This window comes from Haliotis cracherodii, unplaced genomic scaffold, assembly GCF_022045235.1.
Source record: "Haliotis cracherodii isolate W230 unplaced genomic scaffold, xgHalCrac1.p SCAF_11, whole genome shotgun sequence".
Classification (NCBI taxonomy): Eukaryota; Metazoa; Mollusca; class Gastropoda; order Lepetellida; family Haliotidae; genus Haliotis; species Haliotis cracherodii.
This window is the reverse complement of record NW_027266266.1, coordinates 13,454,267-13,470,134: the sequence shown is the minus strand read 5'-3', so window position 1 is coordinate 13,470,134 and position 15,868 is coordinate 13,454,267. Positions and strand designations below refer to the sequence as shown.

At 40.8% G+C, this 15,868-nt stretch overlaps 2 protein-coding genes across 3 annotated transcripts; both read left to right on the top strand.

The window, feature by feature from the left end:
• The first annotated feature begins 97 nt into the window (after nt 1-97).
• Nucleotides 98-10,272, top strand: LOC139455412 (toll-like receptor 3). 2 transcript variants are annotated; one of them, XM_071236967.1, is made up of 3 exons: nt 98-156; nt 3,132-3,193; nt 7,512-10,272. In XM_071236967.1, the coding sequence occupies exon 3, from the start codon at nt 7,557-7,559 to the stop codon at nt 9,753-9,755; it is 2,199 nt and encodes a 732-aa protein (XP_071093068.1). In that variant the 5' UTR covers nt 98-156; nt 3,132-3,193; nt 7,512-7,556; the 3' UTR covers nt 9,756-10,272. The 2 variants fall into 2 exon arrangements, with proteins under 2 accessions (XP_071093068.1, XP_071093067.1); XM_071236966.1 differs by lacking the exon at nt 98-156 and adding an exon at nt 2,568-2,631.
• A 578-nt stretch (nt 10,273-10,850) lies between these two features.
• LOC139455411 (toll-like receptor 3) lies at nt 10,851-15,868 on the top strand. Its single transcript, XM_071236965.1, has 2 exons — nt 10,851-10,910; nt 13,596-15,868. Exon 2 carries the CDS (start codon nt 13,628-13,630, stop codon nt 15,824-15,826), a length of 2,199 nt encoding a protein of 732 aa, XP_071093066.1. The 5' UTR covers nt 10,851-10,910; nt 13,596-13,627; the 3' UTR covers nt 15,827-15,868.

Sequence of the window (15,868 nt, the reverse complement as noted above, 5' to 3'; positions counted from 1 at the left end):
ACATATCAGCTAAAGCATAATGCGATAAAGGGAAATCAGGTCAACACAAAAAAACGGCAAACTATACTGACACGTGACTTGGTTTCATCATCCGTGTTTGAATCTTTCAGGATTTAGTAGCTGGAGGTCAGCCAGATGACCAGATATAGGATACTTGTAAGTATACACATGTATGTTGACATCACATGACGCAATTAACCTATATTATGATTACGTTTTCTGATCAAGTCTTTGAAAGGCATTTAGAAGTGATACACATAAGGAAGAGAATTGATCGATGTCAACTTCCTTATAATGAAGAACGCAACGTTTCGGAGTATATGCTTACTCCTTCATCAGGTGAAGGAGTAAGTATATACTCCGAAATCTTGTGTTCCTCACAATAAAGAAGTTGACATAGAAAAATTCTCTTCCTTATGTAGGGGCGGTCGGCTAGCCTAGTGGTTTAAGCGTTCGCTCGTCACGTCGAAGACCCGGGTTCGGTTCCCAACATGGGTACAATATGTGAAGCCCATTTCTGGTGTCCCCCGCCGTGATATTGCTGGAATATTGCAAAAAGCGCCGTAAAACCATACTCACTCTTCCTTAAGTTTTGTTATATTATGATTGAGCAGATGACTTAACCATCAGTGCTGGGTAGTTGTTATTTCGTGACATTTCATAGTTTTAATCAATTTAGTTTGTTTTTTTTGTTGTTTGCCAAGTGATCATCAACGTCCACCCAAACGAGTTCAACTTGCCTTTCACTACGAACAAATGAGTGTATGTGACTCTGACCGATACGGGACTGGGTGTGTAGAGAAGCCTTTCGAATTGAACACCACTGATATAAGAGATGACACATGTTTTGAGAAGAGAAACTTCTTAATTTAGATAACGGGTATCCGTACAAACAGGGATAGAAACGGTCAGTAAAACCTGTCTTAACTTTGAGGGAAAGGCGACGGTGCTAATCGTTAGAGGCGACTAACGGGATCCGATGGTCAAGCTCGCTGACTTGGTTGATGCATGTCATCGTATCCCAATTGCATGGATCGATGCTCAAGTTGTCAATCACTAGATTGTCTGGTCCGGACTCGATTATTTATGTTGTGTGACGTTGACACTAAGACAAGGGTTCCTTTGATTACGATTTATTGACCGGAGTTACATGCGACAGCCAGCATGGCGTCCACTCGAGTCCCCAACACAAATCATGACGTCATCTCATGACGTAATACGCAAACATAGGGGAGCTAACTCTAACTAACCGAGACATTCGTGACCAACTCGTGTTATTCCGGGACAAGCCGAATAGCAACTCGTGCCCCTCTCATGGCCATTTTTGCAACCGGGTTCCGTCTTAGCGCAAACGGGCATACCCAAAACATGTCAACTCGTTGCGTAATGGTTTACATATTATTTCCCCATGTATTATATATATTTCAGATGCAATTTGAGAAAGCACATTGGACGTGCGGAATTATACAGTATGATTGAACACATTTAACTGTGCCTTGGGTATATTTTAGATGCAAGACATATGCAAGACATATTTCTGAGGGATTCTTTGACGGAGACCTTAAAATATTACGCGCATTCTGATTGGTTTGTAGTATTTTCGCACCTAACAATCGTCGATCGGGGGACGAGTCTTCTTGCAGGTTACGGAAAGGGGCGACTGGTGACGAATTTAACCTAGACTGGGTTTTTACCCTGAACAGCAATAACCCTACAATTTACAAACCGCCGTCATATAGCTGGAATATTGCTTATAGCGGCGTTAAACAATAAACAAAACGAAACGAAAAACAAAATACTTCGGGGGAAGTAATGTAAAGTGGATATGCCACAGCTATAGAAAATAATGGTCATGATAGCGACTGTGAATACGTTATTTTGTTTCGGTAATATCAGTTGTAATCGTTTCCCCAACCTAAAATAACATCCTAAGAAAAATCATTTAAACAATTCAAACTAATAGTGTTGTGTTACAGTTGTCTTACTAAATGGTAATCTATTTTCATAACTAATATCGACTTATTTATCTCATCAAACAGAAACAATCTCTATCGGAGTCAATGTTTCACCGCACAATGCAAACAGTCAGATGTTCAAATAACTTGGCTCTGATAAAAACATCATCTGAGTGATAGTGAGTTGGGTTTAACGCCGCTTTTCAGCTATATCATGGCGTGTCAGCTTATGTGGGGGGAAAGCCCGAAGTGATGCAGGTCTCAGACGTTTACCGCCTCGGTGAAACCCGCAAGCACGGGTATGGTGCTGACAAACCTAGAAGCATAATCGGGGCGAACCGGGATTTGAACCCACGATCCTAGGTTTGGGATGTGTCGAAATGACGCAACTCTGCATAGCGAATCGCGGCGCTTTAGACGTGGAGCGTAATGCAGTGATACATGTTGAAGATTTTATACAGAACAAGCAAATCAACATGTGGCATGCAATCACAGGAAGTATTTCTGTCTTTATTCAGGTACAGGGGTTTAAAAGGTTACTCATGGGGACTCAGTTGTTTGAGGAAATAAATAAATATTTCCTCCAAGTTATTTGCACCAACACTGTAGTGAAGTGTATTCAAGCTGTGACTGGTGGCAGCGATAGATAAGAGAGCTCGGCGAATGGGATATCGCGGTGAGGACATGGAACACCACCAGCTTTTTTACTAGCTCGTAACACCTTCGTTACCTTCCCAGTGTCATGTCTGCCACCAGTGTACAACAATCGTGAACATTTTCCCGCTAACCCTAAATGTAGTGACATGTCCATCTGTGTGCATGTCTTAGGGAATGCCACTATAATGAATTGGGAAAAGGTTTATGACTAAATTACTTTTTCGAAGATTAATATATTTTGTTTAATCAGATTGCATCGAGACAAACGAATAAGGACCCCACTTCCAACTTCCGTTCTCCCTTATCTCTGTGTGTGTGTGTGTGTGTGTGTGTGTGTGTGTGTGTGTGTGTGTGTGTGTGTGTGTGTGTGTGTGTGTGTGTGTGTGTGTGTGTGCGTTTGTGTGTGTGAGTGTTTGTGAGAGAGAGAGTGAGGGTGATGTAGGTTAGTAGGGTAGTCTCTTGGTGCACGTGTACAATATGTGTACATCTTCTGTAACTTAATTAATTTCTTAATTTCAGGACAGGTCGGCAATGTGATAACAAACAGAAATGCCAGCAGTCAGGAATTTGAGAGATTACTGGTAAGTACTGGAACTTTCCGACATTTCATTGCTCATCAACAATGTCTTCCATTGTTTCCTCAGTTTCTGGGTTAGTTTGATTTATATGTGTGTGTGTGTGTGTGTGTGTGTGTGTGTGTGTGTGTGTGTGTGTGTGTGTGTGTGTGTGTGTGTGTGTGTGTGTGTGTGTGTGTGTGTGTGTGGATTTCGTTTGCATCGTCAGTCAGCTGCTTCTAACCGTATTGCCGTTATGTGAGGACATATCAGCCTGATGAGGGTGGACAGGCTGATGTGACGATGGTGCATCATCCCCTACACACAACCTCCAAATAGTGCATCATCCCTCTTCCAAACTTCCAATTATGGACACATTTTTTAAATACGGCCTCATCTCCACAGTCTTAAACTACTGAACCATCCCATCACACTGCCATCAAATACTGCATCATCCATACATACAACCCATCAAATCTTGCCTTATTCCCTACACCACAACATATTGTCTCATGCCTCCACACATTCTCTAGATACTTTCCTATGCCTTCACACATTTAACAAAAATTGCCTCATTCCTCCACGCAAACTCTAAATACTACCCTATGACATCACACAGTCACCAAAAATTGCCTCATTCTTCCACGCAAACTCTAAATACTACCCTATGACATCACACAGTCACCAAAAATTGCCTCATTCCTCCACGCAAACTCTAAATACTACCCTATGACATCACACAGTCACCAAAAATTGCCTCATTCCTCCATGCAAACTCTAAATACTACCCTATGACATCACACAGTCACCAAAAATTGCCTCATTCTTCCACGCAAACTCTAAATACTACCCTATGACATCACACAGTCACCAAAAATTGCCTCATTCCTCCACGCAAACTCTAAATACTACCCTATGACATCACACAGTCACCAAAAATTGCCTCATTCCTCCACGCAAACTCTAAATACTACCCTATGACATCACACAGTCACCAAAAATTGCCTCATTCCTCCACGCAAACTCTAAATACTACCCTATGACATCACACAGTCACCAAAAATTGTCTCATTCCTCCACGCAAACTCTAAATACTACCCTATGACATCACACAGTCACCAAAAATTGCCTCATTCTTCCACGCAAACTCTAAATACTACCCTATGACATCACACAGTCACCAAAAATTGCCTCATTCCTCCACGTAAACTCTAAATACTACCCTATGACATCACACAGTCACCAAAAATTGCCTCATTCTTCCACGCAAACTCTAAATACTACCCTATGACATCACACAGTCACCAAAAATTGCCTCATTCCTCCACGCAAACTCTAAATACTACCCTATGACATCACACAGTCACCAAAAATTGCCTCATCCCTCCACACAACCTCTAAATACTACCCTATGACATCACACAGTCACCAAAAATTGCCTCATTCCTCCACGCAAACTCTAAATACTACCCTATGACATCACACAGTCACCAAAAATTGCCTCATGCCTCAACACATCCTTTACATACTTCCCTTTCCCTTCACGCATTCACAAAATATCACCTCATCCCTCCACACAACCTCTAAATACTACCCCACACCTTCAAATATTCAGCAAATATTTCTTCATCTCTCCACACGGTCCTCTAAATACAACCCCATGCATTCACACACCCGCCAAATATTGCTTCATCCCTCCACACAACTTCTCGATTCTACTCCATGCCTTCATACACTCACCGTATATTGCTTCATCTCTCCACACGATCTCTAAATACTTTCCTATACCATCACACACTCACCAAATATTGCTTCATCTTTCCACGCATCCTCTAAGTACCACCCCGTGCATTCACTCACTCGCCAAATATTGCTTCATCCCTCCACACATCCTCTAAATACAACCCCATGCATTCACACACCCGCCAAATATTGCTTCATCCCTCCACACAACTTCTCGATTCTACTCCATGCCTTCATACACTCACCGTATATTGCTTCATCTCTCCACACGATCTCTAAATACTTTCCTATACCATCACACACTCACCAAATATTGCTTCATCTTTCCACGCATCCTCTAAGTACCACCCCGTGCATTCACTCACTCGCCAAATATTGCTTCATCCCTCCACACATCCTCTAAATACAACCCCATGCATTCACACACCCGCCAAATATTGCTTCATCCCTCCACACAACTTCTCGATACTACTCCATGCCTTCATACACTCACCGTATATTGCTTCATCTCTCCACACATCCTCTAAATACTTTCCTATACCTTCACACACTCGCCAAGTATTGCTTCATCCAGCCACACAACCTCTAAATACTTCCCTATGCCTTCACACACTCGCCAAATATTGCTTCATCAAGCCAAACAACCTCTAAATTCTTCCCTATGCCTTCACACACTCGCCAAATATTGCTTCATCAAGCCAAACAACCTCTAAATACTACACACACTCGCTAAATATTGCTTCATCCAGCCACACAACCTCCAAATACTACCCTATGCTTTCACACACTCGCCAAATATTGCTTCATCGAGCCAAATATCCTCTAGATACTTCCCTATGCCTTCATACACTTACCAAAAAATGCCTCATCCCTCCACACAGCCTCTTAATACTTCCCTATATCTTCACACACTCGCCAAATATTGCCTCATCCCTCCACACAGCCTCTAAATACTTCCATATGCCATCAAACACTCGCCAAATATTGCCTCATCCCTCCTCACAGCCTCTAAATACTTCCCTATGCCATCAAACACTCGCCAAATATTGCTTCATCCCTCCATACAACCTCTAAATACTTCCCTATGCCATCAAACACTCGCCAAATATTGCTTCATCCCTCCACACAACCTCTAAATACTTCCCTATGCCATCAAACACTCGCCAAATATTGCTTCATCCAGCCACACAACCTCCAAATACTACTCTAAGCCTTCATTAACTCGCAAAACATTCCTTAATCCCTCCACACAACCTCTAAATACTTTCCTATGCCATCACACACTCGCCAAATATTGCTTTATCCCTCCTCACATCCTCTAAATACTTCCCTATGGCTTCACACACTCACCAAATATTCCTTCATCCCTCCGGATCCACACAACCTCTAAATACCACCCCATGTCTTCACATAATCACCAAATATTCCTTCATCAATCCACATATCCTCTAACTACTTCCCTATGCCGTCACACACTCGCCAAATATTGCCTCATCCCTCAACACAGCCTCTAAATACTACCCTATGCCTTTACAAACTCGCCAAACATTCCTTAATCCCTCCACACAACCTCTAAATACTTTCCTATGCCTTCACACACTCACCAAATATTCCTTCATCCAGCCACACAACCTCTAAATACCACCCCATGTCTGCACACACTCACCACATATTGCTTAATCAAGCCAAACAACCTCTAAATACCACCCCATGTCTTCACACACTCACCACATATTGCTTAATCAAGCCAAACAACCTCTAAATACTACCCTATGCTTTCACACACTCGCCAAATATTCCTTCATCCAGCCACACAACCTCTAAATACCACCCCATGTCTGCACACACTCACCACATATTGCTTAATCAAGCCAAACAACCTCTAAATACTACCCTATGCTTTCACACACTCGCCAAATATTGCTTCATCCAGCCACACATCCTCTAAATACTTCCCTTGCCATCCCACAATCGCCAAATATTGCTTCACCCCTCCACACAACCCCTAAATACTTCCTATGCCTTCACGCAATCTCGAGATACTGTCTCATTCCTCCGCACAACCCCCAAAAGCTGCAAACACATTTCTGACCTAATTTCCTCCATAAATTCAGCACATAACACATTATGCTGTAAGTATCCAACAAGGAAAACAACATTTTCAGTACTTGGTAATTAGCATCATTTTATCAAATGCGTGGATGCATTTACTTTCCATATATTAGTTGACCGAGGGCTGATCTCTATTTAATATTTTTCAACTGAAATTACCCCCACGAACTACTGAAAATTCTGAAGATCGAATCGGCTAACTCATGAACACTAAGAATGGACGTCACGCATGTCACAAATCTGTGGAATCGAATAGCAAAGAGCGACTTCTAAAAGAAAATCTAATAATCTGACCACTACATTAGTCATAGCAAAATTTAGTCATACATTCACTCACTCACGCTCATTAGTAGACTTCGTTTCGCCTCGTTTGTGAATCTTTGTCTGGTCAACGGTTAAGCTTTGGGCTTTCCTTCCACATTTTGTCGATTTGATGTTTGAAGCGGTGTAAAACCCATCTCACTCACTCACTTTATACATTTTTTTTCAGAACATTAATAACAAAGATTGTGGCCACTACTACAAGAAAGACAAAATGGAGATTTTAAAACAGCTCCAGAGTGTGGCCGTCGTTGCAGCGTTGATATGGGTGTCAGCATCGTCAACGTTGCGGCCGTTAAGGAATTCGAAGAGACTGGAATGTCACCTTGGATGTCGCTGTCGTCGATCAGAGATTAAGTTTAGACAAGGATATGAACATATTGTTGAAATGCGCTGCACACACTTGAACTTAACAGAGGACCATTTACCATTACCTCCGAAACAATCAAGAAAATTGTCTACAAGTTTATATTTGGAGAATGGCACAATTCCCTATCTCTCAAACACTTCTCTGTCAGTGTATTCTCCATACAGGATCGTCATTCTCAGTCTGAAAAATAACGCCATTGAATACGTAGCCAAGGACACCTTTAGTAATTTGATGCATTTGAAAACACTTGACCTCTCAGAAAACATCATTCATGAGGGGATTCTAAAGGAAGCTTTCTATAGAATCGCCTTGACGCCACTCAAAACATTGAATATAAGTTCAATGAACCTTCAAAATGTTTCTGATGACTTTTTTAAGCATTTGAAACGTATTGCCAATTTCAATCTTATATTTCGGGACAATACTCATATGTTCCCAATGACAGCACTCATGAGACTGAATCACATGACCTCATTTGACTTTGGGAGAAATAATTTAACACTCATACATCTTAACAATGCCAGTTTTACCTCTTTAAGATATCTGAATCTTGACAATAATCACTTTCGAGATTGTCCCGATTTCTGTTTCAAAGAAAGCAACAGTTCGAGGTTCCCTAACCTTGAAATCCTCAAAATTCAGTGGAATGAGATGAGACAAATAAACCGGTTGCATTACAACTGTCTTACTAGTCTCACGCATTTCTACCTAAATGGTAATCTGTTCCAAGAACTAAGATCCAATCAGTTTTCGATGCTTCCCAATATTTTCAAGATCACCCTGTCCTATGTTGGATGTGCGATGCACAATATAGAACGAGCAGTGTTCAATAATTCGGCATTAAAACAAATATATTTTCGCAATAATCATATTTGGTTTATAAATGGGGGTATTAACTTACGTGTATTTGAAGGATGTTCTTCGTTAGAGTTATTAAATCTTGATTACAATATTTTCGTTAGCACAAAAGAAGAAGAGTTCAATACATTGCTTGGGCATCTTACTCAACTCAGGACTTTGATCATGGGAGGTAACAACCTACGCTTTATACCACGTGTTATAACTGAAAGATTAACCAACATTGAGAGTCTTGCACTATATTCGAATGGTATTACAGATTTGACGCAGTTAAAAAATATGACAAATTTGAAAAAGTTGTTCATGGGAAGTAATCAAATAACAACTTTAGATGAGTCATCTTTCCAACACTTCAGAAGGAATTTAACTGAAATTATTCTCTATGATAATCCCTTTTCCTGTACATGCGACATACTTTGGTTCATTGAATGGATGCGCAAAGAGCCCAAAATATTCGGTTATAAAACAGACACAAATTTCACGCCTTCATACAAGTGTTTAAGCCCAGGGAACAAGATAGGACATCGCTTGCAGGATTTGGAAATGTCGGACATCACTTGTTTATTGGATATGGATGTCAAGATTACAACTCTTACCTTAAGTATTTTGCTCATAGTGTTCGTGGTAGTCGGGACAGTGATGTATCGTTACCGTTGGCACATCCGATACTTCATCTACATGGTCAGATACAGTCAACGTCAGGAGGTGGACACCCACGAATACGAATATGACGCATTTGTAGCTTATTCTGCACCAGATCGCCCCTGGGTCATTAAGACTCTACTTCCAATTCTTGAGGGCCAAGAAGACCTTAATCTCTGCCTTCATGACAGAGATTTTCAAGTCGGAAAATTAATTGTCGATAATATTGTTGATTCAATTCAAGGAAGTCGGAAAATTATTATCGTCCTCTCCAATGAGTTTGCCCAGAGTGGATGGTGCCAGTTTGAACTGAATCTCATCCAGCGTCACGTGCTGGAGAATGGACAGCGCCTCCTGGTGGTGGTGATGCTGGAGGAGATAGACACACGCCATGTGACCAAAGCTATGAGAGCCATGTTGCAGACGACAACCTACCTGATGTGGGGCGAGGAAGAATATGCCAGAAAAGCCTTTTTCAACAGACTGAGGATGTTACTTCGTAGAGCGACCAAACATGGACGGGAGAGAAGATTGTCAGTCTAGTCTGGTATATTCTGAACATAATGATCAATCAACCAGTCCTGTCTACATATGTACGTAAACCGTTTTGATGATAATGCTGTCGGGTGCTGCGAGTCTTAAAATATACTTTAAGAAATAGTTCATTTAGCAGCTATTGATTAACCAATGTTTATTCGGAGAACCATTCTTGGTAGAAATGTGTCATCGACGACTGAAGCTGTGATTTGCATATTTACCAAAACTGTGACTTACACTCACCTATCCAGTGCCGAGATAGTGAGACTCCGAGGTACAATGGCAACGCAAGAGTTCTTCAGCAGTAACCCTGACATTAAAATCCGTAAATGCAGATGGTCTGTATGTCCTACATGAATTTATGGATGTGCTATTATCTATTTTGAACAGTTTGGGGACCATGCAGGTGATATCAGTGAGGGAAGGGGTAGGGGGATTTTCAATTTTGCTTTATAAGGTCAAATGAATTGTATTCCCAAATTTTGTTATTTTTTGTTCTATAAAAATCATTATCATGATTATATTTCGGAGATTTTTTTGTAAATTAAAGGATGTGACTTGTAGTTTGATTCACTTATTAAGCATGTTACTCTAACTCTTATTCGGAACCTGAACATGGTGAGTGAGTGAGTGAGTCAGTGAGTGAGTTAGTCAGTCAGTCAGTCAGTGAGTCAGTGAGTGAGTGAGTGAGTGAGTGAGTTTGTCAGTACAAGTACAATACACACCTTATGAACAACATAGCCAGCGGAACAAGCCAAGTTCAGTGGGTCAGTCAGTGAGTCAGTGAGTCAGTCAGTGAGTCAGTCAGTCAGTGAGTGAGTGAGTGAGCTGGTTTTAACAATATTGGAGTTTTGTGGCGACATATCAGCTTGAGGAAAGAAAGGCCAATGCGATTAAGCGAAAACCACGGGTATGATGCCTCTAACCAAGAATGATATTTGGGACGAGACCGGGATTCGAACCCACGAGAATTGGATTCTAACACGAATAAGGAATCAAATGACGATTTATGATTAAACATGATTGATCAATTGATATCGAGTCCACACAATTACCCAGCCTAATAAACTGGCACGTGATGTTTCATTTTCCGTGTTGAACACTATCAGCAGTTAGTTGCAGGAGGTCCGCTGGATGAACCGTCGATCGCAGGGGATATTTGTAAGTACATTTAACTACTAAAAGTGTTTCTGAAAGTATGTCGACATCACATGATTTAATTCAATGGTGTTATAGGGGCGAACGCTTTAAACACTAGGCTACCCAACCGTCCCCTCTTGACTTTGGAGGAAATAATTAAAGAGGATTTATCTCAGTTATACAAAGTAATGATAATTCAGGGTTTTGTTTCCGAAATATTAGTAGTAATATTTTCCTTAACTTAAATAAGTCTTTATAATATTTCTAAACAATAATTAGTGTTCCAGTTGTCTCACAAAATTTATATTTTAAATTGTAAATTTTATATATCAAATTAGGTTTGTACCATCAAACATACTCGGAATCAATGTTATATTGGGTGCGAAATGCACACAATTGAGAGAGCAATGTCCAGTTACTCAACTCTGAAAAAACAACTTTGGTCAAAATGATTCAGAACATTTGGTGCGTACATGAGAAAATGTGCAGATAATGTTTCCCATGTTCACACAGAAACTGAGTCATCGAATTAAACACCGTTTGGAGTGCATTGCTCACCAATCTCAATGATTCAGTTATGGTTGTGGTGGTGGGTAAAGGTTTTATTTTGACATAGTAAGCTTTAACGAGGAAGTTAACATGTATAATGAGTCTTAAAAATGATTGAATAAAAAAAATTTGGGGTAGAAAGAAATGGTCACTTTTAGGTCTTTTTCCTAAAACTTCCGTGATTGAGTGAGTGATTTGGGTTGTAGGCCGCTCTGAAAAGTATTCCAGTTATATGACGGCATGTCAGTTTGATGTGGGCTTAATGCCCGAAATCATGCACGTCTAATACGATATCACTCTAGTGAAACCCACATGCACGGGTAGGGAGCCACATGAAGCTCACACGCCACGATATAACTACAAAATTTTTGGAAAAATGCGGCTTTGAACTGAACACAGTAACTCACTATCGATGTCTGCACAGCAACAGGAAAACATTAAATCAGTATAATATATTCACATTTGACTCGCCCATGCATTTCTATGCACATGATACTGAGTGTAGTGTTATGCAGTTCAGTGATAATTGCATAATAGCATAATACACAGACTTTGCAGACATTGTTCAACGGGACAAAGAAATAAACATTTGGCATAAACCATCAGGAAGTATTTCTTTATTAATTCAGGTGCAAGGGTTAAGGGTAACTCATGGGGAGTCAGTTGTTTGAGGAAGTAAATAAATACTTCCTCCAAGGTATATCGCCTCCTTGGTCTAGTGGTAGAGCGTCCGCCCGGAGAGCGGAAGGTCCGAGGTTCGATCCCCGGTCGCGTCATACCAAAATACGTTAAAAGATAGTACTTGTTGGCGGTTGGCATTAAGGGGCTAAAACAAGGACTGGTCGGCTCGGAGTCAGTATACTGTGTCTGAGTGGGGTATTCATGTTAAGCTACGGCATGGTATCTCAGTGTGCTAGCACTATCAATCTGTCCGGTCTAGTTCAAACACGTCGCTATATCAGTGCAATAATCTTGGACGCGACGTTAAACCCCATTTGACCTCATCTCCTCCAAGTTATTTACACCAACGCAGTAGTAAGGTTCATTTAAGTACACACAACTAAAGAGGATCATACCCTAATGACGTAGACCGTTGCACGTGCGTTCAGTTACTGGTTTGTCTGGCCGTGATATAAGTAAACTACGGTTATAACGAACACGCTTATAACGAACTGACGGATATAACGAACTTACTTTTTTGGTCCCGACTATGTGCTGTAGTCATGATATATATATGCTTATAACGAACTACGGTTATAACGAACTAAAACTAGTAGTCCCTTTGAGTTCGTTATAACTGTACTTTACTGTAGCAGATTCAACTTCCCACACATGTATATGTACTACGTGCTTTATTCATTTAAAAAGAGGAACCCTGTTTATCCACAGTTTATGAATAACGTTTGTATTACTGAATTTGACTGAGTTATCTACCTTGCATATAATTAAATGTCCAACTCGTGACGCCTACGTTACCGTCCGCGGTATCATCGCTGCCACCAGTTAACAAGAATCTTGATTTCTTCCAATCTAAGCTGAAATGTTTTGACACATTTTTGTGTTTATGTCTGTGGGAATCTCACTATAGTCTATTGGGGAAACTTACTATTTCAATGGGGGGCACGGGTGGCCCAGTCGTCTAAGGCGCCGCGATTCGCTGTGCAGAGTTGTGTCCCTTGGGCACGACAGAAACCTATGATTGTGGGTTCGAATCCCGGTTCGCCCCAATTATGTTTCTAGGTTTGTCAGCACCACACCCGTGCTCGTGGGTTTCACCGAAGTGGTAAACGTCTGAGACCTGCATCACTTCGGGCTTTCCTCCCACATTAAGCTGACATGCCGTGATATAACTGGAATACTGTTTAAGGCGGCGTTAAACCCAACTCACTCACTCACTACTATATGATGATTTTACTTTAGTTTGTTTAATCAGGTTCGAGAAATAGACAAACTAACAATTTGACTTGGGGAAGAATATTCGGCGTCACGCCAGTCATCATGTCTTTGTAAACATAACGGTCAGCCGGTTTCGAGTTCAACTCCATGCAACCTGGAACAAATGGAAGCATTGCCTCATGGATTTCCTTCCACTTTATGCTGACTTGATGTTTAATGCGGGGTTAAACTCAACTGACTCACTTTATACCTTTTCTTCAGAATAACAATCAGGGAACAACAAGGAAGACAAAATGAAGGCGTTAAAACAGCTCCAGATTGTAGCCGTCGTTGCAGTGTTGATGTGGATGCTAGCAACGTCAACGTTTTTGCCGTCAAGGAATCCGAAGAAACTGGACTGTGACTCTCGATGCTTCTGTTATAAGACATGGATTAAGTTTCGACATAGTTATGAACATATTGTTGAAATGCGCTGCACACACTTGAACTTGACAGAGGACCATTTACCATTACCTCCAAAACTGTCCAGTAATATGTCTACAAGTCTGTATTTGGAGAATGGCACAATTCCCTATCTCTCAAACACTTCTCTGTCAGTGTATTCTCCATACAAGGTCGTCATTCTCAGTCTGAAAAATAACACCATTGAATACGTAGCCAAGGACACCTTTGGTAATTTGATGCATTTGAAAACACTTGACCTCTCAGAAAACATCATTCATGAGGGGACTCTAAAGGAAGCTTTCTATGGAATCGCCTTGACGCCACTCAAAAAATTGAATATAAGTTCAATGAACCTTCAAAATGTTTCTGATGACTTTTTTAAGAATTTAAAACGTATTGCCAATTTCAATCTTATATTTCGGGACAACACACATATGTTCCCAATGACAGCACTCATGAGACTGAATCACATGATCTCACTTGACTTTGGGAGAAATAATTTAACACTCATACATCTATACAATGCCAGTTTTACCTCTTTAAGATATCTGAATCTTGATAATAATCACTTTTATGACTTTCCCGATTTCTGTTTCAAAGAAAGCAACAGTTCGAGGTTCCCTAACCTTGAAATCCTCAAAATTCAGTGGAATGAGATGAGATATATACACCGGTTTCATTACAACTGTCTTACTAGTCTCACGCATTTCTACCTAAATGGTAATCTGTTCCAGGAACTAAGATCCAATCAGTTTTCGATGCTCCCAAACATTTTCAAGATCACCCTGTCCTATGTTGGATGTGCGATGCGCATTATTGAACGAGCAGTGTTCAATAATTCGGCATTAAAACAAATATATTTTCGCAATAATCATATTTGGTTTAGGAACGCTGGCATTAACTTACGTGTATTTGAAGGATGTTCTTCGTTAGAGTTATTAAATCTTGATTACAATATTGTCCAAATCACCAGAGAAGATGGATTCAATACATTGCTTGGACATCTTACTCAACTCAGGACTTTGATCATGGGAGGAAACAGCCTACCTTTTATACCACGTGTTATAACTGAAAGATTAACCAACATTGAGAGTCTTGCACTATATTCGAATGATATAAAAGATTTGACGCCGTTGAAAAATATGACAAATTTGAAAAAGTTGTTCATGGGAAGTAATCAAATAACAACTTTAGATGAGTCATCTTTCCAACACTTCAGAAGGAATTTAACTAAAATTAATCTCTCTAATAATCCCTTTTCCTGTACATGCAACATACTTTGGTTCATTGAATGGATGCGCGAAGAGAGCAACATATTTAGTTTTAAAACAAATCCAAATTTCACGTCTTTATACATGTGTTTAAGACCAGGGGACCCGATACGACACCGCTTGCTGGATTTGGAAATGTCGGACATCACTTGTTTATTGGGTATGGATGTAAAGGTTACAACTCTTACCTTAAGTATTCTGCTCATTGTGTTCCTCGTGACGGGGGCAGTGATGTATCGTTACCGCTGGCACATCCGATACTTCATCTACATGGTCAGGTACAGTCAACGCCAGGAGGTGGACACACGCGAATACGAATATGACGCGTTTCTAGCTTACTCTGCACCAGATCGTCACTGGGTCATTAAGACTCTACTTCCAGTTCTTGAGGGCCAAGAAGACCTTAAACTCTGTGTTCACGATAGGGACTTTGAGGTTGGCAAATTAATTGTTGATAACATAGTTGATGCTATTGAAGGAAGCCGCAAAATCGTCATCGTTCTCTCCAATGAGTTTGCCCAGAGTGAATGGTGCCAGTTTGAATTGAATCTCATCCAGCGTCACGTGCTCGAAAATGGACAGCGCCTCCTGGTGGTGGTGATGCTGGAGGAGATAGACACGCGCCACGTGACCAAAGCTATGAGAGCCATGTTGCAGACGACAACCTACCTGATGTGGGGAGAGGAAGAGTATGCCAGAAAAGCCTTCTTCAACAGGATGAGGATGTTACTTCGCAAAGCGACCGAACATGGAGGGGAACGGAGACTGTCAGTCTAGTCTGGTCTATTCTTAATATGCAATGATCAATCAACCAGTAAT

Coding starts and splice junctions, on each gene's coding strand:
- LOC139455412 (XM_071236966.1), top strand. Junction 3,194..7,511: donor AGGAATTTGAGAGATTACTG/GTAAGTACTGGA, acceptor ATTTTTTTTCAG/AACATTAATAACAAAGATTG.
- LOC139455411 (XM_071236965.1), top strand. CDS start 13,628: ATGAAGGCGTTAAAACAGCTCCAGATTGTAGCCGTCGTTGCAGTGTTG.